Raw genomic sequence first — 25,501 nt, forward strand, 5'->3', positions numbered from 1 at the left:
GGTAAGCCCTTGCACGGGGAAGTGCTTGGCAATACACCAGGGAAATTTGGTGTGCGGTAGTCCTCGCACGGACGGGACGCCCGCCACTGCGATCGCGAATAAATTCCTGCTTCGCTGAGCTCCTCGCCTGAGCCCAAGTTCTTGGCTACGGAGTGTTTCTCACACCCTCCCCCTCCCTCCCTCGCGCGCCCCCTCCCCTCACGGGAACGCGCGCCCCCCCCTCCCGCTGCCGCTCCCGTTCCTCGCCCCGCCCCGGTCCCGTCCCGGTCCCGCCGCCCTCCCGCTCCCGCCCTCAGGACCCGGCCGCCATAATGAACCCCGGCCCGGCCACCGTAAGCACGGGGCTAGGAGTCACCTCCAGAGCCTCCCCGCGCCGTGGCGCCGACCGCCGGTGTGCCGCAGCACCGCGCCGGGCGTGGGACGGCGCCCCGAGCCCACAGTGCTCGTCAGAAAAGCCCCGCACCGACAACCGATACCCCCGCACCGACAACCGATACCCCCGCACCGACAACCAACAGCCCCCACGCCGACAACCAACGCACAAGCAGAGTTTTAGGCCGGATTCGTGGCCCCGTTGGTCCGGGAAGCGGTCGTCACGCTAAATTCTACCTTACGGCAGGGGAACGATGGGCATCGTGACAGATCGCCGCCCCAGAAAATAAACACAGAAATAAATAATAAAAACGATAACGGGACGTGAATCGTGCGCTTAATAACAGACATTGGGCAGTGAAATCACCGACTTCTGCAACAATCCGTGCTCAGGGAACTGACTAAAACCCCTCCTGCATTGGCCATGTAATAGCTAGGCAAACATCACATAATGCTTCCCTCCCTCACGTACACCAAACCTATTAAGGCAACCATAGTAGTGTGATAACGTGATTTTTCTGCTCCAGATCAGCGTCAAAGGCAGCTACGCTAGGTTTGCTCATAAGTTCAAACGCTGCTTTATTTATTTATTTAAATGCCATTTTTCTTATTTGGAAGGATTTCCGTAGGGTGACAGGCCTTTAATGACACGACTCAGAAACATTTGCCGATGCAGTCAAACGGTGTCTATTAACGCGAGGCACTGAAGTTAATTGGTATTAAAAATGAGCCAAAACGAAAGGCAAGTATCTGCGTGTCCAGCAGAATGACAGCGATCATCACCATTTGATCAACCTTCCCTGTGAGTTCTATCTGCAAGTTACTTTGAGGTAGCGCTAGAAAGAAGCGGTTGGTCCAGAGCATCCCTGCAAAAAGAAACATCCACGGCTTAAGTACCATCTACTCTTTTGGTATCCTTTTAAGTACTTTTTACCCGTTTCGGACTCCTGCCTTTTCCCGGCTCACTGATGACAGCATTAGTAGCCCCTCAAGCTACTGTCCTACAGCCTTTCCCATCAGTGAAGAGATAGGAAAAACCCCACTACTTCTTGGAAAAGAAAACCAGCAGGTTTTTGAATAAAAGCACTCTCTGTTGCAGCTAGGTACAACGAAAAGAGTTTATGAAATCATTACGGGACATTCTTGTAGAAAACTTCCTCAAGCTTGGAAGAAAAAAAAACATTTCAGCTAAGTAAAACAGAAAATAACTGGAAGAAGTGAAGTATGGCGGTGTTGGAAAAGTTGCTTCAAAGACTTGTTTAATTAAAAAGAAGGAAGAAAGCAAGTCCCTACTGCAATCCCATCTTTGTCAAACTGATGGCGGGCACCAGTACGATGTGTTCAGCTAACACAGGCTGGAAGTTGTAACTGCAGCTGTGAAGTTTACCCAGTAAAAAGACTCCGCAAAGCATTCTAGCAGTTCCGATGCAATCACTGCTTCCTGAATTTGTGACTCATGGTTAACACGGCAGTACAGGAAGAAGTCTGGCATTCACTGTGCTCTTACGGTAAAGAATCTGCCCTGCGCACACCATCCCACGCCAGGTATGCGCTCCTAACAGGAAAGGACGATAGGCTGATAAGTCTCAGCAGAGGGAAAAAGACATCAGAGAACTACTTTGTAACAGCAGCACGCGGGCTGCAACCAACGTTCTCTTCCTCTCATCATTTTCATTTCTGTGGACTCCAAGAGAATACACTCCCAACATTTTTCAGCTCTGGAGAACAAACAGCCCAACCAATCTCATTCACTGAACTACAAAACTGGTATTTTCGCTATCTAGTCCGGAAAAGGAGGCGCACGTCTCTAACGTACAGTGTAGAGACCTTGTTAATAGGCAAAGTCTGCATAAAATAGGTGGCCACAGCCTGATTTTCTGACGTTCAGGGCCTTGGGTCACACACCACCACAGTATCAGACTTAATGAAGTCACCAATCTATGTGGGCCCCTCATTACACAGGTCACCTGTTATGGACCAACCTCTCAAAGGCCAAAAACCAGCACTGATACTGCCGGGCCAACACATATCTGTAGCATCCCATTTCTGGGTGACAACACAATGAATGTTTCCACAAAGTACTCGATGCAACCTAACTACTGTGTTTGGTGATGCAAAGCAAGCCGTGTCAAAGCAGCGTAGCACCCAGGCACATTCCTGGAAGATGTTTTGCTGCTCACGTTGAAGAAAATAGATAAAAAAATCCTGTGCAGTTTGCGCTTCTGAGCTCAAGTACCACAGCTATGCACTACAATTGAAGTGGCATCAAACCTTGTAAGGTTTTGAAGCTTCAGCACTGCCATCCAAATTCAAGGAGGCTGCATCTATTATCTTGAATTTGCCCCAGCTCAGTCCCCTGAAACAATTCCATAGACACGTACAAGCAACCCTTTTCCCACCCAGATTCTTTGCTTCATCTATTCCACCTCTACCTTGTGTCATATTCTTATTAATCTGCCCCTCAAAAGACTCCCTGGCTCACACAAAGAAGCAACCCAACAAATCCCTGTTCCCCGCCACGTTGCTTTCATGCTTTGGGAAGAGTTAACTGCAACAGCTCTAACTGTGATGCCACCTCACCCCCTCCACCTATGTGAGGTTCTTTGCCTTCTGTCTCCTCCTACGTGTACACCTGCACTAGAACCAGGAAGAATGTGCTTCCTACAATACTCCAAGAGCCTCTTCTGTTTCAGGATGTCATCATTTCAATTCAGGACTGAAAGTATTCCTAGCAAAAACCCAACAGCTAATAGCTAACAGAAGCAGTTGCTGGTGATCAGCTACAAGTAACCTGGAAGTACTGAGGAGTCACAAAAGAGAATTTGCATTACATTTAAGAACAGCATGCAGCTTAGGACCACTGCTTTCACTGACTACACTAAGCCATAAAAAAGAATTGGATTCTTACCTGCCATCACAGCAATTATGGTTTATGTTGCCCCCAAAACACACACGGCAGTACCAGAACTGTGTCAACTAGCTTTAACAGCTTCCCCAGCTATTAAGTACAGTAATTTCTGCTTCCTTTTTTTTCTTGGAGGAATATTCTTTTGTTTCCAGCCTCACTTACTTATTATACACACTGTTAATTAGCAACTATTTCTCCATACTCATAGGGTTATGGAGTCCCTATGACTGGAAAAGACTCAAAAGACTCTGTACCCTTCAAGATAAGAACAGCATAAAGGCAGCAACTCGCAAGACTGCTCTAGCTTAAAGCAAAGCTTTCCTCATTGCTCTCATCTCCTTTGACTTGAGTACTGTCATCCTTCTACCAGAGCTTTAAAAACTTCATTACCACGAATGAAGGAAGACCATAGCAATCAGAGAGGGTGGCAGAGGGTATAACTTAAGGAGCTGTTACTAGGATTTTTTTGTTGTTCCTGGTGGACTATTTTTCTCCTTGCCAGCAAGGAGGGAAAACCAGCAAGTTGTTTTCTCCAAGATTTTTTTTTTTAGGTTTAAGAACACGGATTATGTTGTAGCAATTTCTTCGCTGTAAAGCGTCAGCTGAGAAGTCTAACAGTAAGAAGGGCAAGGGAAAACTGAATGCTGATGCAGAGAGTGCCAGCAGACATCATCCTCATTCCACGGGATGTTTGTAGCTATGGCAGTTGAAGTCTACACTTCCATATGCTTAACATACCCTATTTATAAGCCAATTTTAGCTGACCTAGCATATATCAGTAGTACAGTTAGAGCCAGCAGCCTGCAGGAAAAAGTGGGCACAGGTGTTTCCGTAGCAAGGCCTGTGAGTGTCTCCCATACATACTTCCAGTCTAAGCAAGCACATGAAAGGCTTGGCTTGTCGCTTACCTAAGGAACCAGGAAAACAAGGGAAAGCTAGATTTTGCTTGTGTCCTAATGCCCATATAAAAATAAAGACAGATGAAATACCCTTACTACCTTGTTAAATTCCATAAGCCGGAAGAGAACGTGCTGCACACAGGTACAAGTAAAATCCCTTGCTGGCAGGTTTGCAGAAACAAATTTTTTATTTACACAGGCAAGTCTTATCTTTAGACCCCATTTACCTCTTTACATTTCTCGAATATTTACATGACTTCATGATGCTCCAAGAAGAGAGTGATGAACAAAAAGATTACAGAAACTGTCAAAAACATAGCAAAAAAAACCCAACCTATCATTGTGCTTTAAAACTTATGAGCTAGAATAATGTAGAAGAAATGTAGTTTTAGCACTTTGGTCCTAACGGTCATGCTCTAGAAGACACTTAAATAGCAGAGGGGATTTCAGAAGTGACCGTATCCAGAGGTTGCCAGTGACAATTCATGAGTGAATCGTAGAGTTCTTCGCTTGTCTCCGTGAATTGTCTGTTCATTTCATCAACATCCAAGTAGAGCTGTGGATCTGAAAATAAAAGCCTGGTAAGTCCAAGTATCAAATCTGAGGCATGCGCACAAAAAAACTTCACGTGAAATGGCTAATAAAATGTATTTTAAGCTAAGTGTAATAAGCTATTAGATCTACTAATTTTAGTGAGGTATTTAGTCCTCTAAAATTTTGAGCCTCACAGCTCCAGCTTTTGGGAATTTGTATATTAGAAGGCTGGGACTAGAACCGTCTTTCAAGATAAAGACAAAGACAATGTTTAAGATAGTAAAGATAACGTTTAAGGATAATCAGCCATGAAACCCTCCCAAGAGTCATTTAATTCACTTCTACGGCAATACACGTTACATAGGATAGTTTCTAAACACTAACACAAAATGCCTCCACGTGAGGAACTTTGCAAACCTTCCAGGACACAAATATGTTTTGTACCGTATTTGTAAGTGCAAGCTGAATCCTCCTTTTGGAATCTGCAACATAAGCTTTTACCTCAGGGTGGAGAACAAAGCTTTTGCATATTACTGAGTTTCTAATATAAAATCTGTTTAGCGGAACCAATACAAAGAACAAAATTCTGTCTTAGACCATTTTCAAATGGGAATGAAGGCACAGGTACAAGAAACCTGCTGCGAAGCATTGACAGTGTCCCGTTTTACTTGATGCGGTCAGTGTATGCTGTATCAGCTTTAAAACCCCAGCTGATTGCAGATCAACCCCACAGAGGTTTGACCTCAGCTGAATTTTCAAGATGTTCTTCATCCAGTAGAGGTTGGCTTGTATTGTTAAAAGGCACAAGTATGGCTAAACTCAAGTGACAATGATAGAACCCTTATTACCGTCAGTAATTAGGTCATCACCGATTGCAGTCATAACTGAAGATTCCTGAAAGACAGAAAAGGCTAAGTTTAATCATAACTCATTTCAGAAAGCATCACAGATTCAAAGTGCTGCAGTCTCAACCCATTCCTTCTTCCTACAACTACAAGGATAGATGGCATTTTATCTACTTATTTTTAGAAGAAAGCCAATATTACAGTACAGGTTGGAAGGGACCTCCGGAGGTCACAACTAATACATTGACCACGATAAGACCACTTACAACAACTGTTTAATTTGCTTTAAGCAAAGCAAATCAGAAGAACAGGAACAGAAGAAGCGTACGCAATTATGCTGTCAAAACCATTCTTTGGTATGCGTGAACAAATAATGGTGTATAAATCACTAATTCTATGGATTTACTATTTAAGCACTTAAATACAAACACCTCTGAACGGAATCTGCTCTTTTAACTTCACACTAAGCAGAAAGCATGTTTTCAACTTCGGATTCTTTTTGCTGATTCACACAAATCTGTACAACATACTATCTGTGAAATATTTTCTTTACAGCAAGCGTGCACTATCTTTACCTCAAAAACAGCTGGAGCCATTAAAGAATCTCCTAAAGAGCAGTCTCCAACAGCTTGCATGCTGTCATAGGGAGCATAGGAGCTGTAGTTGTAGTCAGCGTAAGCATCGTAACTCCTCTGCAAGTGGTAGTTCTGGTAATCTTGGCAATAATCATTATAGTTGTATGACTGGTACCGCTGCAATTCTGCTTTCAGTCTGAAACATGAGAAGTTGCATACAGTCAGAGAACAAGAGACTGTAAACCCAGTTCTGAACTTAAACAATTTGTCAGCTTACATACTTCAAAGCTTAAAAGGAAGCTTTCCTAAACAGTCACCTAAGTGACAGCTTAAGTCACAGCTCAAAACCTCATTTCTATAGAAGCAAGCATCCTCACCTTTGCCAATACCAGAAGGAATTGTTCTCATGGATTAACTCCAGAGCCTTGACATGGTTACCTGTACACATCAAGTATTTTTAGCGTTGGCATAAGCAAGCTGCTGCTAAGTCTCTGTGCTTTGCTAAAGATTGATTTAAGACCAGAGACATTTATCAAGCACAGCTGCTTTAAAGATGCAGTCTTAACCCTTCTATCTTTTGTTTGGTTAATTACTAGATCTTATTTCCAGAAAGAAGTGAATGGAGTCAGATTATCCATTTCAAAGAAGCATCTGACACTGCCTGTCAGTTTGCCATGTCTACCTCCACCTGCTCAGTTTTTTTGTTTGTTTAAAGTCCATTAAACATTCAACAGCTGCCAACTATACCGCTCAGGTGAAGTCAGTCTTGCTTAACAACACAATCGCGATTCTCCAGCATGACGCCTTATTATTAGTGGGAGAATTACAAAATACACTGGTTCTTAAGAAGAAAGGGCCAGCTGATTAGCTTTCACTACTTTCCCTTTCAAGATTTTCTCAGGGGCAGCTTCAGACTAATGACAAGAACCAAGACAAGTGCTATCTGTACTAAAACTGACGTACACTGCATAAAGAACATTCAGATAACCCAGCTGCATATTCAAAAAAATCCGCTGTTTAGACTTGTCTTCACTGATTCTGTACAGGCAGACCTCCTGTATTTGCAGTGCCCAGTTTCTCTGACTTGAATTGGGGATGCAGAGAAGTGAGTTCTATGCTTTTGGGGAAGAATACAAGCTGAAGGCATTCTGAAATAGCTTCCAAACTAAGCAAACATGAGGGACAAACTAATCCAATGGCTGGGTAGTTCAATGCTAAGAGAGCACGGTACTCAGCCATTCAGAAACGTATTACTGATGTGTATTTTAATACCTACATTTGTTTCAATACTGCAAAGCTACACAAGTTCTAATAAAGAGGTAATCCATTGTCTTGTTACTGTAGTAAACAAACAGAAGATACATCATCTTAGGTCTTCTGCTTCCAACTGCACTCTTCCTACATACAGTTGCGTAGGGAAGGAAAATCTGAAAATACTGTTGACGTTCTTCTGGATAGCCGAAGCAAGAAAACATGTTTGTGGCTTATTCTTGTTTTCAAAATAAAACAATATTAATTTAATCAAAAAATTTTGGCAAAGAAGTTTGGACAGTGCTCTCTTGGAGAAGAGCATTTCCATTCTAAAGCAGAAGGAGGCAACATTTGCAGAATTATGCTAGGTAAACAGAAACAGAAGTGTCATTTTTTACTATTTAACAGAACACACAAGCTAACCTCATGAACATACTGAAATTGTTTATATGAAGTCCTGTTTTGTCAGTATCCTGGATCAAAGTTCATCAAATTTGGTATCAGTTCTTTAACCGTTCAGAGACCTGAATTGCCTTAAATAAGTGATAGAACTGAGCCGGTAGAGTAAGAAACCCTCTCAGGAAGTGCTAAGCTTTAAACTCCCCATTGCCCTAAGCTCATGAAAAGCAAAGAATAGCATTCTAAACCTGTTCTAGTAATAACGCCTTTGGCTTTCTCCCTGCGTTCCCATTTTTTCCCCCCACTTCTTTCCTGTCAACCCACTGTAAAACTAGTTATGTGCTTCTCTCAAACTAGAGGGAAAGCTCTAAGAACAAGAACTCCCTAGCATATAAAACCACTTGTTGTCCCTTCTACCTTATGCAGGCCCAAACCTGAAAATATTTACCAATGCATTCAGCTTTGCTACTGTTGAGAAACAAGGCTGGTTACAATGGCAGCTAAGCCCAAGTTGCGCCGTCTGGCTAGACTTAACAGTTGGATTCCCCCAGCCGTCCTGAAGCAGGTTGATGAATCCAGGGAGTCAAAACATAGGACTTCTGCATTTCTGGTTTTGTAGACTGCATCCTGTGTACAGCCACTACAGCAAGGGCCACAGACTTTCCAAAGGCAGAGCTACGAGAATCTGATTATTTAGAATAACTGTATCAATGCACAACTCCTTGGTTACCTTTTAGAAATTCCTATGCTCAGCCGGATTCCTTTTCCCCCCAGACCTGGTGCGTTCTGGCAGTCTTGCAGTGCCCTCATCTGATCACCTTGCTCACCAAATCTGACATAGGCATACCCTCTACTATTTTCAAAAGGGAGAAAACCAATTCTGGTATGCATAACAGTTACAAAGCTAACGAATTCAATTTCTGTCTTCTACAAAAAACAGAAGATAGCAGCTACTATAGCTTCTATTACTTAAGCAACCTCTCTGGCATGTGCACGTGCACAGAAAAGGCTTTCACCAAATTAAAAAACTTGGGCCAGAAGCAAAAAGCTTATTCCTTGGTAGCATTAAGATGCAACTCACTGAGAGCCAGCAAAACAATACATTTTAAGTGCTCTCTGCGTAAGTAATCAGATTCCATATTTCTGCATATACAGCAGTTAATCAGTTAGCACTAACCCACTCCTTTTGGAGCCACAAACTTTATTGGTCACAAACACCAAGAGCTGGCTGTAATTATCTGAACCAGTATTAACCGGTACCTCTGAACTCTTCAAACAAAAATATCTTTCAGGTGCTCTTAGAAGAACAACATCAATTGCCTGCAACAATTTGATGGCTTTGCTAAACGGAGCACTGAAAAGCACAGTGGTAGTTTCTTTTGTAGCCTGTTCAGAAATTATAGCCCTGTGCCTACAGCTTCAAATCAGGCCAAGCTTACCAGCCCAACTCTTACAGCTTAAGTTCACTGCACTCGAATGCCTTCAAGACGTGCTTTTAGGAGCCATGGAGAAGAACCCTCTGGTAAGACCACCATTATAAAGTACTGAGTGTTGTTTTACACTTAAAATAGAACTATCTGTTACGGTCATTCATCGGCTTTCCCTAGGCTGCTGCTCTCTCACTACTGAATGTGATCCTGCTCTCAGTTTCCCACTAACTTTTTCCCCCAGCGTTTATGGCCTCTTTTCATCTATGACACTTTTAAGGGACTACACCGTGTTGAAAAATGCTGGTTAACATTTCCTTTTACACAAGGTGCCTCATCAAATTTTCCTGACTAAACCAAACCCCAGAACCTTAACTAGAAGAGGAAGCAAACAAACACACACGCCTCCCTGGCCACCATATCTCCCCAAAACATATCTGTTCAGTAACAGGTCAACTGTAAGAATACTGCGATTAAAATCAGTATAGCTCTATACACTGCTTTTGTTCGGGATTACTAGCTAATGTCCTTCCCCTTACCCCTTCTGGAATTAATACTGAATTCTGTACTCCAAAACGCGGTTCTTAAGTCATACAAATGACATTTAACAATCAGAATTTTTCCACACAGTGATCCTCAATAAAAACTTCAATCCTCTACTGCAGTCTTTCAACAAATTAAAGGAATACAAAACTGGCTAATAACTGTTCAGTGATTTTTGGACCTTTGTAGCACTAGAGTAACAGCAGTACACTCTGCAGCATAGTTGCAAGTACGTGGGAATAAGATACTCTCTCTCATCTCTTTTTTTCTCTGAAAAGTGTGAGGCCTCTATTTCACCCTACTAAAGATTTTACCACCAACTGTACTGCTAGCATTGAGACACTGCAACTTCTGTGCTTGTATGAGATGCAGGACAGGTTCCTTAAGGTGTCGCAATTTTTTGTCTAAACCTAGTGTTGAGATCAAAAAAGGGATTGCTACTAATTGCGTACGTATCAATAACCAGGACAGAAGACATGCTGCATATAGGAATTAAAGTTTTTCTAAAGCTCTAGTACATGAACATATCAAATCCCGCAGATTTTTTCTAGTATGGTTTCAGAGGTCTTACTTGATGGACATAAGCGCACAAGTGAAGACAAAAGATACACTGTTTACCTGAAGTACTGGTTTGCAAGTACTGCTTCTCTTCTGTCCTTCCCAAAATAAACTGTGAGGCAGCTGCAGACTCTGCACCTGAACACTCTGAGTGAACACCGAATGTAAATGATGGCAAGGCAGCATTTTGTGGACGCAGCCGCAGCACCAAAACCTGCAGAAATAAGTGAATGTCAAGTCCGTAACCCACGGTGTATCTGCAGTACGTGAAGGTTTGAACTACATTCTAGTCCTGATCTTTCCAGTCAAAACTGTTTAAAAAACAACCCACCAAACAGTAAAAGAAACAAGAAAACCCCATGCTTCCTCTCTACATAAAACTTTTCACAATTGTGTTTTCTGCCCACCACCTGGCTTTAAAAAGTATACGAACTTCTTTGAAAGATCATGTTTTTAGTCTGAACTCCAAATGAACAACGTGTAGGGCATGTAAAGAACAAGCACGTCATTAATGAAAGCTTTTCTCTAAAAAGGATAAACTTATTCTTGGGGAAAAGTGTGGAAACAGATGTTATCTAGGCAATATTCCTACAGGAAAAACGAATAATTTTGCCACACCTCAAAGGAAAAAATAATTGTGCTTAACAGGTAAGAAAATAAAAAAACTCAGAGCAAACCAAAAAATAAATCACAGAATATGCATCCTCGTTTTAATCATGAAGTATTACCTTTGAGCTCTGCTTTGGTGCTTGGCTTTGCACTTTCACAGGCTACACACTTCGTGGCCTCTGCTTTGTTTTGAACCAAGCAGGTCTCCCAATCCCAGCTTCCTTCGGGCGTCTTGAATTTGTCTAAATCCAGAAATTCTCCAGAAGGAGCAGAAAATGCAGATGCACTGCTACTGGTCACAGGTGTTGGACCCTCTGTGAGACAAACAAGACAGTTAACCATCCTGTTTGAACATGAACTATAAAATGAACATTAACATTTAAATTTGATTTGTCACATCCCACAGAAATGTTCAAAACTACTCCGCAACTCCCCCCCCCCCGCCCCTGAAAAAAATAAAAGCCACCAAAAACCCACAAAGAAACAAAGAAACAAACAAAAAAACCAGAGTGGAACTCAAAGCTTCCAAACAACACACAACTCTGTTCAGCACACAAGCTTCTGCTGCTGTTGACCACAGTGTAACCTCCATAAAGAGGCCTGACAGGTGCCTTTTAAAAAAAAGGTGCCTTTTAAGAGAGAAGCAGAAGATAACGCTTCAAATTCAAAACCGGAAAGACAAGAATGGCTCTTCCCTTCCACAGCACACGCAGAAAACTTTTATCCTAGTATTACTTGCATCGCTCTTCCTCTTGACAAGTGCAACGTAACCGTGCAATTCACTGCACCATGGTCACAGTAAAGCCCTCATTTCCAAAATTCCTCCTTGCAATGGCAAGAGCCTCAGACAAAGATGCCGACTGACCGCTCAGAGGTTGGAAGTCCAAGAGAATCAACTCTGTCTGAAATCCATTATCTTACCTCAGGAAATTTCAGTCTTACCGCACAGGATGATTACAAAAGCCCGGTCTAGTCCATCTTAATTTGTTTCTTCCACGATATATTTGCACAGGTGTTTTTCGATGTAATGGCATGTTAAATGACATTTAGAGTCAAAGTTAGAATTAGAATCGTATTTTAAAAACAATACAACCACGCTCAAAATCAATTACGGTCACACACAATGGGAAACAACCCAGTACTGCCCTGAAGAAGTTACCCAGCGGGTCACTCGCTTTCTTGAAGCCTACCACTGACCTTCATAGGCATCTCTCTGCTTTAGCTTAAGACTAGTTAAGACTACACTGTCTTGAAATCTGGCTTCACATCTCCCCTCAATTACATACAAACGGTGAGTAGAGGCATTTTGGCCACATTCTGTAATTTTTTTTACTTATTTTTTGAAAGAGAAAAACGCAGTCATTTTTAACTCTTTCTATGGAGTTCTCATTTTCACCAGTGAAAAATCACTATGTTGTTTTTAAATTAAGTCACCCACTTCAGCCATCTTCCCTCACCAGCTGCAAAGCCGGGGGTATCTGCATTGATCCAGCTCCGTACTAATACATTTCACAATCAGTTCAATTTATGCGACAGGCTGGAACCTGGGCTGAGACCTCTGAAGTGCCTGTAAACCAATCCTGCAGACAGCCGCTAACCCATCAACCGTACCTGGGAATCGTGTTGCTTAAAATATTCCATATATGCAACGTACTTTTATTCTGTACAAGATCCACAGAGGCTAGGATGGAAACAACAGGAAAAAAAGGACCATACCTGGTTTCTCAGACTGACAGGCTACACATTTGTTATCTTCCGTCTTATTTGGTACAAGGCATATTCCACAGTCCCAAGAGCCTTTCGCCTTCTTAAATTTGTCTCCAAAGCCCAGAGTGGCTGTTGTGTCAGTGCTGCTCGAGGAGGATGTCACTGTCACCGAGCTGTCTGTGACCACTGGTCATGTCAGAGCAGGCATTACTCCCGTTCCAGGTTTTGGTGTCTCACATGCTATACATTTTGTAGCTTCCGGTTTGTTTTGGACAAGACATGTATCACAATCCCACGTTCCAGGTACTGTTTTGAATTTGTCTCCAAAGCCCAGCATCCCTGCTGGGGGCGCTGCTGGCTTTGAGGTGTCGCATTGACTTGAACTTACTGTCTGTTTCATACTCTCAACTGTTGAGGCTTTAGTAGCTTGACAAGTTACACATTTGTCCTTTATGTCTTTGTTTTGCAGAAAAGGGTCACATGTATCAGATTGCCAGTACGATGCTTGTTTAGAAGTCTCTTTACCTGCAGAAAAAGTTGTTATTGCAGGCCTAGTATAAACCACTGTGCTTGTCGTAGGTTGTGCAGACGTAGAAGAGCGTGTTTTCAACAATCCAAAGTCTAGGAAGCAAGAAAAAAAAGTCTTCCTGTTAGCGCAGCACCTCACTACATGTAACTAAGTGACTTTACTAGAGGGCAAAAATTTCAACTCAGGTGCCAATGGTTACAACTAGACATTCAGACCGAGCGCAACAGGAAGTCCCCAGAAATCTTATCGAAACGGATGAAATTTCATCTGCTGCACTGGGTCACAACAGAACATTTCGTTAAAGCTTCATTTAACTCTTTGTTTCCAAGCAAGCTTTAAATCAACATTTTCACTGGTCGATACAAGTACAAACAGACAGTAGCTGACTGAAATCTGACAGTCCAACGTGGAATGGAAATAATACAATTTGATTAAGACGCGATGCCCAATCGAATCAGATTTCTAAAGCTCCTCCTTCCGTAGCAGATGACTCAAATCTACTCCAGTAACTGTACAGAAGTTTGTCCTCGGAGCAGCAATCCATACGGTATTTTCCCACAGATGCTGAATATTAATTAAATAATAAAAACTCAAGACAATTGAACAACTGTCTAATTTTCTATAATCTTTGTTCAAAATGCATCGGACACAGGACAACTCCTTATTTAAAAGGTGGCAATTTTAACAGAAAAGACAAGCTACTAATACAGAAAGACTAAAGGAAATGCATCTTAAACAGCAGCTCAAGTTGCTTGTAAATCTACCTTGAACATAGTTGTTTTGTGGTTTGTTTGTTGGTTTTTTTTTAGTCAAAAATGAAGTCTTTGAACAATGTGGATTTAGATTCTGCTTCTTTTAAACCGATAAAGAAAGTGAATGTCACTTCACTCAGAGGTCTTTCCTTAAACAAAATGCACAATGTATTTTCTCTCACTTAGCTCTTTCCAGTAGAGAAATGTGCTGCCTTCTTAACAAGTATGTAAGTTAGAAGAAGACTTTTGGGAAAAGATCAAATTCAATAAAGCCCTTTTTCTTAAAAGATATCTTTTCCACAGACACACTTTATGAAACTGTTGAAAACAATTGCAATTGCTTAAAAACAAAATTCAGAAAAGGGTTTTTAACGTAAAACACTCCACTGCTGTTTGCAGTTTAAATTTTAATCCACAGGAGCCATTGTAAGCTAAGGCCCAAAGATTCGCAGCTTTCGCCATGAATTTGGAACTGAAGCTCTTTCCTATTCTTTCTTCACCTGGGCTGGAGGTGGGACAGGAGTGTTGAGTTTTACAAACATTTCCTTTTCAATTCCACAAATTGTATTTACTTAAAATGAAACACCGATTATCTGGCTAATTCTCTTAGTACCTCATTTACAATTACATCCTAACACGTAAAGGAGATGCAACCCATCTGCTTTTCATCTTGCAGTTTTACTTCCAGCAACAAACACCACTTAGAATAGAAGGGGGCAGATGCACCCTAACAAACGCAGCGCTTAATGTAATGCTCTCCTACATTCGTATTTATAGCAGATACTCTATTAACCATAAGTCGTGTGTTGGTTTTTTTTTAATAAAAAATGCTAGCGTATTTTTTGCAGCATCTTTTTAAAAGGAGTTCATTATCTCACCAGGATTTTTTAGAACGTCTAAGACGCTTCCTTCCTTTAAGACATGGGCAGTGGTGAAGGGACCACCAGCAAAACCTTTGACCTCCTCTTTCTGTGTGTTGATGTTGGTTGAGGTGGTGGTGTCTTTTGAAACAAAAGAAAACAAAAACAGCTTTCACAATGTGACCTAGTTAGAGCAGATTATACTCACTTTTGTTAGAAACAAGAATTTCCAGCTTTCATGCTTCTCACATAAGAATCTTCACAAATTCTACTTACTTTGCAATGCTTTATGATTACAAGCAAAACAAAAAGCAACAAAACAAAACAAAAATTATAAAAGCAGATCTGTCACTGGAAAAATACTGCAGAAGTCCAACACTGCCTGGAATTGCTAGCATGCGCAGACAGGACAGATTGAAGATTTAATAAAGAAAAAAAGGAAAATCAGCACTTCAGATCTGAAGTGCTAAAGTTTCAGTTACCTAGGGTAAGAAAGGGCGTCACTGGAGTACCACTGGGTCCAGAAAGTTCTGCCGATTTTACAACGGGAACACTAAATGTAAACCCAATCTGCTATGAACAAGAGAGGTTTTTCAGATTCTCAAGCCACAGGAACTTCAATCGAATGCACACACAAAACCAAATCTGAAAGCTGCTCTTCACATTTGTAGCACGCATGCTGAATGACAAATTATAAGCCAGAAGCCTACATACTTTTCTCCATCAAGGCAGATTCTGCTTTAGTGTTCTGCAACAGCCTACTAAATGCCTAAGAAAAAAAGTCAAGCTCCTTTATTATTTTACTTACAGAAGACGTAGGTAGCACTTCTGCCTCAGTAGATTTCACAACTGGAGATGAAAACGCGAGCTCAGGACTGCTAACAGTACTTGTTGGTTGTATCTGTATTTTCAAAAGAATTAAAGGTTTATATTTAAGAGCAACAACTACCTGAATTCACTACCCAACAGAAGTCCCGCAGTGACGTCGAAAAACCTGATGTTTGAGTTATTTTGCAGATAAAAGTAATAATAAAACACAGGGAAGTTTCCAAGTGGGTATAGGACAATATCTTCAAAACCAAATTCCAGAAACTGAGAGGAAAAGCTGGAGATGCTACTTAGGTCTAAATGCACGGAAAAGCAAGCCAGGAAGCTGAAGAACGGCAAACTCAGCCCAATGATACTCCAAGAACTTCAGCAAACACCTCAACATGTTAAAGCAGCTATCTACTTCAAACCGTACAAAAAATATTTCAAGTACTCTGGAACAGATTAATGTTTATTTTATTGCAATAATATGCCAATTATTGCACCCTAGGCTCATTCTATGTGAGGCTTATATGACCACGTTACCTCTAATTTAATAACTTAAATAAAGTTGTGGTTTAACCATTGCAGGCAACTAAGCACCACACAGCCACTCGCTCACTCCCTCCAAATGGAACAGGGAAAAGAACTGGAAGTAAAGAAGTAAAGTTGTTAAATTTGAGGTAGCATTAATGACTCATCGCATGTAATGGCTACCTGGAAAGACAAATGCCATAACCCTGTACATACTCCCTACTCCTTCCCCTTCTTTCCCCCAGCATTTATTGCTGAGCACGATGCTAAATGGTGTGGAATATCCCTTCGGTCCTCTGGGCTCCGCTGTCCTGGCTGAGTGCCCTCCCAGCCTCTTGTGCATCCCCGACCTCCTCGCTGGCAGGGCAGCGTGAGACACAGAAAAGGACTTGTCACTGTGTAAGCACTGCTCAGCAACAGCTAAAACACCAGTGCCTTACCAACACTGTTTTGCTCACAAATCTGCAACACAGCATCATCTAGCATCATCTACTACGAAGAAAATTAACTCTACCCCTGCCAAAACCACTATAAATAACTTGGCATAAAGTCCACACCCCTCTTCCCCCGCAGACTTCCACAGCATTTGAAGCAGTTATACAATCACGTTAAATGGGAGTTGGCAGGCTCTAAGACTGAGAGAAGCAGAATCAAAACATTTATGCCTTTTCCCCAAACTGGCATACAACCCCAATTCATTCAGCTGCGTAGAAACTAATATTTGTTAGTTTCATGAGCACCACAGAAAAAGTCAACTCGCAATAAAGCAGTATACTCATTGTAAACATTATTTATAGCATAAAGATTTACCTTGCCCGCCGCCGTCGCTGCTGCATCTGCCATGCCTGCCGCCTCCGTTGAATTTGCCACGCTTGTCGTTGCCACTGTTGACTTTGCCTTGTCCTTTGTCTTCAGTAGATATGGCATGCCCGCCGCCATTATTGGATATGTCAAGCCTGAGGGCACTGTTGAACATGTTATGCCTGACGTCGCCGTTGTATATATCATGTCCTCCACCTCCTCCTCTGATAGATCTGTCAAGTCCTCCACCTCCGATGGATCTGTCATGCCCTCCACCTCTGATGGATCTGTCATGCCCTCCACCTCTGATGGATTTGCCATGCCCGTCGCAGCTGCTGGAGTTGCCGTGCTCATTGCTGCTGTTGAAACAGCGCTCGGTGACGCTGAGACAGCGCTACTACCAACGAAACTAGAATTGAACTGAGGCAGCGATGCAGCACTGATGGGTAGGGGTATTTTCGGTAGCACTGGTTCCTCCACTTCCTAAAGTTGCAAATTTTAATTTTTCTTATACAAGACATACTACTTTCTCACCCCATCGCACCCAATTTATTAACAAAATTAAATAGAACAAAAATCCATACAAATTAAGAGAAAGCAAGTTTCCAGAAGAAATCCCGATCTCCCCACCTCTGTCTACCACGTCATTTTAATTTATGGCAGGCCTGCTTCCACATTATACTCTATTCAACAACTGTACAGCAAGAACACTGAAAGTTAACTCAAAACCTGTGCAGAACAGAGACGCACAGATCACATTTTTTTTCTTTCTTTTCTATACTTTAGTCATCAAAGCTCTGGAGAAGCATCATCCTTTCTAACTACCCTCGCATGGCTTCAATTAAGAGTACACTCTCAAGACAAGTGAGAAAGTGTTCCTCTTGCAAAATTAGGCAGGATAGCTGCCAAAGTTTCTAAAGTCACTACAGCAGGGAACGTGGAAAAAGGTAATGTTTAAAGAAGCAGGTAGGTTCAACAACCAAACTAAACACAAAAAGCACCAAAGAAAGTCAGACTAGCAGCCCTGAAGATTGTGTTCTGGTAAATACAGTCTATACCATGTATCAGGATGCAAATATAAAAATCAGAAAACAGCCTCCTAACAACTTCAGTTTTCATCCCTGCCACTTACTTTATTTGATTACTAAGATTGGATGAGTTATGTTTTAAATGGCATAGAAAATCTGACCAAAATTTGTACAGTACTATCATGATCTACTTAGAAATGACTAGGCAGGGATGTAAGTTGGTACTACTGATATTCAGTGCATCCTGTAGCTTACATCTGTTTCACAGTTTTGATTTGAAAAGTTTATGGAACTTTTGATATTTGGACCATTATTTTATTTGTGTTACAGGAATAAACAACAGTGTTTATGATTTCTTTATATTGCATCATCCGGAAGTCCCATTTAATGGTTTGAAACTTAAATTAACTTAAATACTTAATATTAACTTAATATTAATTAAATACTTAATGTTAACGTAAATACTTAAATTAACTTACAGGCAGCTTATATAACATCCAATAAAAGAAAAAATAATCTGAATATTCATGGTCATAGTTTTATGGAATAGATTTTTCCTATTAAAATGAGAAAAAAACTCTCTCACAATGAGTTTGGTGAGTATCAAAAACTGAGTCATCGTTAGCAGACATGCAGAATGCTGTCTTCTACTACTCTTTTTCACACTCTTGGCCTGTATCTTTCTGTATGACTTAAATATGAAACCAAAAATTAAGCTTTTTTTTTCTTTTTATACTTGGCACTCGTTTCAAGTATCATTCCTGTAGAAAAACTATACAAACCTTCACCAAAACATTACTTCTCTTCTTAGGACTCATTCATTCAATTGCTAACGAGCAATGTTATAGTTTGAAGAATCTCCAAGGTAAGAGAATTAAAAATTTCAAAATTACATAAGCAAAGTTCAGGTATTCAAACACAGGAAATCAATTGGAGCCTGCTCTGAAACCCACAAGAAAACAAAAACAATGCAAAAATAAAGCGGTATTGTTATAATTTACTATGATGCAATAAAACTGACACACTTCGCTAGTTACTTCAGTAAGCTCAGTGACAGCAATTAATTTAAGAGTCACTTACCTGTTCTTGTACAGCTCTTGATAAATAGTGTATTCCTCTTTCCCTTCTCATTTTGCCGCCTCCGCTACTCACTCCTGAAGACAGACCATTGGACGCAGCAGTACTGAATTTGTAGCTGGTCACATTGCTAGCACACGACAGTACAGAAGTTGGGGGAAACAAGAGAAAAAAAAATCACCAGCCAAATTGTTTTTTCAAGATATTAGAGCTGTTATTAGTCCTAGAATTGAAACCTGCTGATCAGAAAAAAACTAAAGCTGTCTCACAAGTTGCTAAACGCTGGTAAATACTTGATGTTCTAAATAGGAAAAACTTTATTAACAGCAGCAATGAAAAGGACATACATAAGTGCACCGTTCACATGGGAACAATGACTAAGCCAGAAGACCTGAAATAGAAGAGCTGATTTAGATTGTTATTTTCCAGTGCTTCCTTTAAATAGGACTGGTTCTCTGATTCTGCGATGCACGTGTATCTTTTGCAGGGATATAAAAGAACAGCTCACAAAAATACAGAAAGAGTGCACATATGCACACATACACATGGGAAACACTGCCAACAGCTCTGATAGAATAGGGACGCCTTAGACTTGTGTGGCAAGGTAATATGGCCTAAGCTTCAGAAGCAGCTCTGGCTTTCATGTGGCCATCAGCAGGAACAGCAGAGGTGTTTGGGTATGCCAACATTCCAGATGTCTTTTCAGACATGAATACAGATCCCTTTTGTAAGGCATACAAAGGCATTTTTCTGGTACTTAAAAAAGCCTAGCTCAAAACCAGAAAGATATCCTAATCCAAGAGCAAATGGGGAAAAAATAACCCAAACCAGAAGTGGAATAGGGAATAACTCTAACAAAAGTACTATGGCAAGAAAATGAAGTATGCCTGGAAAAACTGTGACATCAAAGCTTATCTTGCAGCCAATCAGTCAGTCAGTACAAAAGTGCATTAGATCGCACTGGAAGACACCAGGTCAAACTCCCACAATACTGAGGAGGAGAACTGGTCTAAACTTGTCAAATACTTGACAACAGCCTGCTTAGCACTGTGACTGCATAGAGGAAGACAGATCCCTAAGGCATATGCTCAGACTTTTCTCTAATCCAAACTGTCAATCCATTAGAATTCTGAAAAAAGTCTTACATCAAAATAGATCTTCATTCAGACAACTATCGCTTGCCCGTAATAGCCCATATTCCTCTTTCTGTTAACACCTGTGAGCTTCAAGGGGGCAAAGACAGTTGTCAGCCTTCAAGCAAGTCTAATCTGCAATTGGACTCAGGATATAAAATATATATATATATACACACACACACACACACACACACATAGATATATAGCATTGGTGGGCCAGAGATTTACTGAGTATTCCAACTCAACTGTCCAAAGGGACTCTTGCCAGCAGATCAGTGTGGTGCTCCTGCTCCAGAACATGGCACCCAACAGAGACCAGCGTCACAAAAAACACTACCCCCACTACCTACTCTACAAACAAAAGGCAGGGTATTGCAATAAACTTTGTGAACGAAATCAAAAGCAGTATGAGTTTTCTGTATCTCCTTCCTAAATGGAGAAGTAGAAAGGAGTTCTAACAGAGACAATTTAGAACAGTTTGAAAAAAGCATAATTAAAACCCAGCACCTGATTGCACCTGTACCAGAACCTTAAAGCCAGTCGCTTCCACCCCTAAAAAGGTGGTTGTTGTCAAGTCCAACTTTTAGATGCCAAAACAAAGTGTTGAGTTCTTTCTGCAAGCCAAAGAATGCCCATGGTCACACAAGAATTGCTTGGCAGATGAGCATAGAGTCAACAAAATTCCCTGCCACTGTTCTTTGAAAAGAGCAACCCCCTAAAAACCCAGTGCAAAGTCTCTTAACTCAAGCATTATTACCCAAAACACCATTTGCCCAGAAGGAAAAGCCATCAATATTATCTGGAGGATAACTCATTTGACCTAAACCAAGAAAGCAGTATAACACAAAGCAGTCTCCTCAAGAAGAAATTCAATTAATTCTTCTGGATTTTTTTTTATTTTAGAGATGAGTTAGCATTTGGCCTCAAATGATTCTAAAGAACACATGGTCTTCATGTGAACTCAAAGCAGACAATTAACTTCATCATGAAAGGAGTATTAAAAAAAGAATAATAAATCATAAATCTTCCTCCATGTTTTTGCTTAAAAAATAAAGAAAAAAACACATCAGTAAACATCCTCCTGAACCGTAACTCACTTCCCCTACTTCACCTTCTAAAGAATACTTCAGAAAGAATCATCCCATTAGGACAGAGCTTTCAAACTGCAAGCAATTAAATAGCTAAAACTAATAGCTTTTCCCCTAGGGAACATTAGGAGGGACAAATTATTTTGTTATAAGTAAACTGAGTTATAAACCATGAAATATCTGTCAAAGCAAAATTTGTAACGCTACAGATTTAGTTAAACTACAAAATGAGCCATATTTCCTATAGAAGGAAAAAATTAGGCCTCCAATAGCAAAGATCCTTTCTGTGGATACAGCATTATAACGTGCCTCGTTTCCCATCTTCGTATCCTACTCAGAAGATAAACTTGGGATAAAAAGTGGTGTATCAGTAGTTTTATTCTTGCTCATCTTCCTTCCTTTCATAAAAACAACAATTTTCTCAAAGTTATATTGATCTTCAAACACAATCCAGACTTTGCAGCTCCCTCAAAATACAAAATTTTCATTGGATTTCCCATTCCTTTTACTGAGAACTGTCACCACCTTTCCAAAAAGACAGGCATGCAGACCGTACTGAAAAAGGAGATTTCTTTCTTCCTTCAAGTAAGTTTTAAATTAATAGATGTCATACCTTTCAGATGGTTCTGCTCGCTGTTCTGCAGGCAAAGTCTTCTCTCTCATCCCCTGCAAGTTAAGTTTAGTTCAAGAGTTAGCTGACTATGTACAGAATACACAAAGTACCAACAACCACTTAATGTGTTTTTTTCTGGTTTTTATTTTATTTATTTATTTTTAATTTTATAGCACTGAATACACCTCACCTACTTAACGTTGTTCCCTAATTCAGCATTGTGGGTACAGTTCAGTTAAATTTTGGGGCTAAAGTAAGCATCACTGCTTCACTCAGCATTGAGGACAAACTGATAGAACACTAAATCAAATTTGTCAAATCCTCTAACAAAGAAAGTAATTAATTTAAACAAAATAACAAAAATTGTGCGTGTGGGGGGGAGAGTTTTCATCAAAACTTGTGTTTACCAACCCCGTAAAAGGGACATACTTTTCTGTTTTCTATCATTTATCAACAAACAAGCAAAAAAAACCGAAAAAACTCTACCCCCCCAAAAAACTAAGCAGTTGCTGCTACATTCATTTTAGAACTTTACCAAATGGAGATTGTGCTGGCTAAACAATACAGAGATTGAAAGAGTTAAAAGCAATAAGCAACCAGTATTACTGTCCACTTTGATTTCCAGCCTAATAAGCCCTTACACTTAACACGTGGTCATTTGTACACTCAGACCGATACTGGAAACACAGATGTTTTCGCAGAAAGAGATGCCCATTTAATTTTATGGAAAATTTATCAGACTCCATCTACTCCAAAGCAATCAAAACCGATAACTCAGCACATTGTCAGAACTCTCACTTGGAGCACATAGCTCACCTGGAATAGTTTACACAGAACACGAGCATGTTTCATCAGTGACAGCTTTGTGTACATGAGAATATAGAAGGAAAACATTTCTGTCTTTTAATATTCTTTCACTGAGAACAGGATGACTCAATAGCACATCATGACATCGTGAAAACAACCACAAGACACTGAGTGTTCCAAAAACAGAATTAAATCCATAAAAGCTCAATCTATTTCACAATGGTTCCCACTGCCTTAAAGCTCGCCTCAAACATACTATCAGTACTTTTTGCAAAGATAGGATAACAATTGGTTTGAGAAACATTCCAAGACTGGAAAAAAAAAACAGGCACATAAGGACTCAAAAATGTACTCACTTGGAACTTTGTGTCTACTCTCTGGCAAATTTTGCTGGACTGAGTAGTTGAAGTCGGTGATGGTTCAGAATACCGCGTATAACGCATCGGTTGACGGTTTACCGTTGGTGTCACAAGTCTCTTAACAGGTGGAGGCTGGAATGCATTCTGGGATTCCAGCTTTGAAAGGGAAACAGCAATCAATTTATCCTTACGTCCACCCAAATTAATTCCAATATTTATTGATGAAAACAAATTACAGAACTATAAACCTCCCCCCATCGGTCTTGGCACTCAGTGAATACAATTTGAAAATTCTGAAGACCGTTCAACTTGTAGAGGGAAATCACCAGAAAACCAGTAACGAAATCCATAAAGCTATATATAAGTAGCCAAAGTCTGACTGAATTCCATTTCAAAATTTGGCAGTTAGCTTCATAGACAAAATAATTCATGCTACCATAATTAAAATAACCCATGTTCCTAGAATATGCTCCTATCTTTTCCTCTGCCCACACTGTGATTTTTTTTTTTAGTAGCTTAATTCATTAATTTAACATTCGAAGTGTTAAGCAACTAATTATACAGGCTTCTGGGCTTCACATCCCCTACATTTTCCCCCTTCAAAGTTACACAAACAATAGAACACACTCAAAAAAAAACACCTTGTCAATCTTACAATAATCTCATTCATTAAAATATGATCCAATGCTTTACATGTGCATTAGATGCACTTCAAGTAGTGGGTTTGACTTCCCTTTTCAAAGCATTTTCACAGACCAGAGTTAATTTTTAACACAGACCACTGCGTGTTCTGCAAAACTGACTTAACTGAACTGTCAGACAGAAAACAAAGCCTAAAGGCTACAAGATTTACCGATGGCTCCGCCTGCGGTCTTAAGGATCAGAAAATACAGTCTTAGGAAGCATGCTATTGTTCAAATCAATACCAACAGGAAATTTTTGTTTACGCTGCAGCTTTAATTTCACAGTATCTCCCAGCTCTTAGTAATAGGATTCACACTCTCTCTAAAGTATACAAAAATGCATCTTTCTAAAAAATATTACATTCAGTTTGAAACCTTGAATAAGACATGTTTTATGTAAGTTCACAAATCTACTTTGAGTGAACGATGGTTCATTGCTGGTTTTAAAGGTAAAAAAGAAAAATATTAAATCCCCCAGTTAGGCATTCAATACACCAAGAGCTATTCTGCCTGGTACAGTTCCTTGAAATAAGAAAAATACCACATCACTGCTACCCACTGCAGAAGTTTAGCCCGAGTGCACAAGTGTTCCGTCAACCGCATGTTCACTTTAGCAGGAAAACACACGATCGTCTCCTCAGCAAATAATTGCTTCTCATCCCGGGCTACCCTTCTCCCGCCACCATTATGAATTCTAGTATTATGAATAGACAATCTATCTCCTTTCACCCACTGACAGCTGCGTGCAACATTCATTTAGTGGCTGACAATTTCAGGCTCTCTCTTGCAAATCTGGCAGATCTTTCTTAATGCCTTATCACAGGTGTATTGCTATAATATAACTGAGAATTCACACCAGATTTGGTTTTAGTTATTTGGATAATATTTATGATATACTTCACTTCTCCATGCCCTTGTAATTTGGCAGATGGTGAAAAGATGGTCCAGGAAATCTGAGATGTTTGTAAACTCTGAAGTGATTGTAAACTTAATTATACATCCATCCAATCAAGGAATTAGCACAGAAACTTCTTGAGACACTGTCCCTTTGCTCATTAGAACAGAAGATGAAAAGTTTGCACATCTTGTTATTTCCTTCAGTCACCTGATCTTCAAGTGGTCATTTAAGGGTTTTGCAATTTAATAAGCCCAAGGATACCCCTAACTAAAGTCATCAAAAAAAGATGACTAGTTTTCATTTTTTAAACAAAATGAAAGGAAGTCATGCTTTACCACAGTATTATCACCAGTTCTGTGCTACCTCCAAATAGGAATTTAGGAGCGTAAGATTTATAGCGTCGGAAATTAACGGTTTTCCTCGTCTTTACTTTGAATGGTGATAAAAAGTAGAAAAACTAGTTTTCTGTGCCCGAATGAACACGGAAGTCTGTACAAAGTCTATATGACCACTCAATCACCATTTTTCTATTTGTGATCATTTCTTCAAGAGAAAACTTGCCTCAACAGGAATTTTAATATGCAGCTTCACCCCAAGTTGGGGGACAAGATAAAACGACTTGGTGTGTTCTAGAGTTGCTGCTCTCAACTTACAAAGATAACATAATTCTTAACCTGAGTAATCTTCACAGCCCATCATCTATTGTGGATACATGCCAATATTAACTTGATTTGATGTCTATGTTGTCACTAAGGTTTGAGAAAATTTTTCTAATAGTGATAAAGCATTGAAAAAGTTATCTACCTCAGCTTAAGACATTATTGGTTCTTACCTTTCTTCGTTTGGACTGGAAGTCAGTAATATCCGGTTTATCTATGTCCGGAGGCTAAGGGAAAAAACAA

General features: G+C 40.3%; 3 protein-coding genes across 8 annotated transcripts in view; 1 reads left to right on the forward strand and 2 right to left on the reverse strand.

The window, feature by feature from the left end:
• The window catches only part of LOC125184246 (tRNA selenocysteine 1-associated protein 1-like), a 41,581-nt gene extending 30,274 nt beyond the window's left edge, over positions 1–11,307 (reverse strand). The window contains exons 1-5 of one of the 4 annotated variants that reach the window (XM_066991173.1): positions 11,040–11,307; positions 10,372–10,525; positions 8,514–8,633; positions 6,134–6,329; positions 2,261–5,607 (exon numbers count right to left, since the gene is read on the reverse strand). In XM_066991173.1, coding sequence (XP_066847274.1) covers positions 5,533–5,607; positions 6,134–6,329; positions 8,514–8,633; positions 10,372–10,525; positions 11,040–11,262 — 768 coding nt within the window. In that variant the 5' untranslated portion in view covers positions 11,263–11,307 and the 3' untranslated portion in view covers positions 2,261–5,532. Of the gene's footprint in view, positions 1–2,260; positions 5,608–6,133; positions 6,330–8,513; positions 8,637–10,371; positions 10,526–11,039 lie in introns of those variants that run through there. The other 3 variants (XM_066991172.1, XM_066991175.1, XM_066991174.1) reach the window with 3 other exon arrangements.
• Positions 1–25,501, forward strand: part of LOC136786324 (nuclear pore complex protein Nup153-like) — a 378,386-nt gene that overhangs the window by 63,124 nt on the left and 289,761 nt on the right. The window lies entirely within an intron of this gene.
• The window catches only part of LOC136789851 (nuclear pore complex protein Nup153-like), a 57,815-nt gene continuing 44,950 nt past the window's right edge, over positions 12,637–25,501 (reverse strand). Inside the window, exons 8-15 of the mRNA XM_066990995.1 lie at positions 25,432–25,485; positions 23,016–23,174; positions 21,853–21,905; positions 19,019–19,145; positions 16,920–17,393; positions 15,577–15,669; positions 14,787–14,909; positions 12,637–13,248 (exon numbers count right to left, since the gene is read on the reverse strand). Of these exons, the coding sequence (XP_066847096.1) occupies positions 14,823–14,909; positions 15,577–15,669; positions 16,920–17,393; positions 19,019–19,145; positions 21,853–21,905; positions 23,016–23,174; positions 25,432–25,485 (1,047 nt within the window). The 3' untranslated portion in view covers positions 12,637–13,248; positions 14,787–14,822. The remainder of the gene's footprint in view (positions 13,249–14,786; positions 14,910–15,576; positions 15,670–16,919; positions 17,394–19,018; positions 19,146–21,852; positions 21,906–23,015; positions 23,175–25,431; positions 25,486–25,501) is intronic.

The sequence above is a fragment of the Anser cygnoides genome, chromosome 2 (assembly GCF_040182565.1).
Source record: "Anser cygnoides isolate HZ-2024a breed goose chromosome 2, Taihu_goose_T2T_genome, whole genome shotgun sequence".
Lineage (NCBI taxonomy): Eukaryota > Metazoa > Chordata > Aves > Anseriformes > Anatidae > Anser > Anser cygnoides.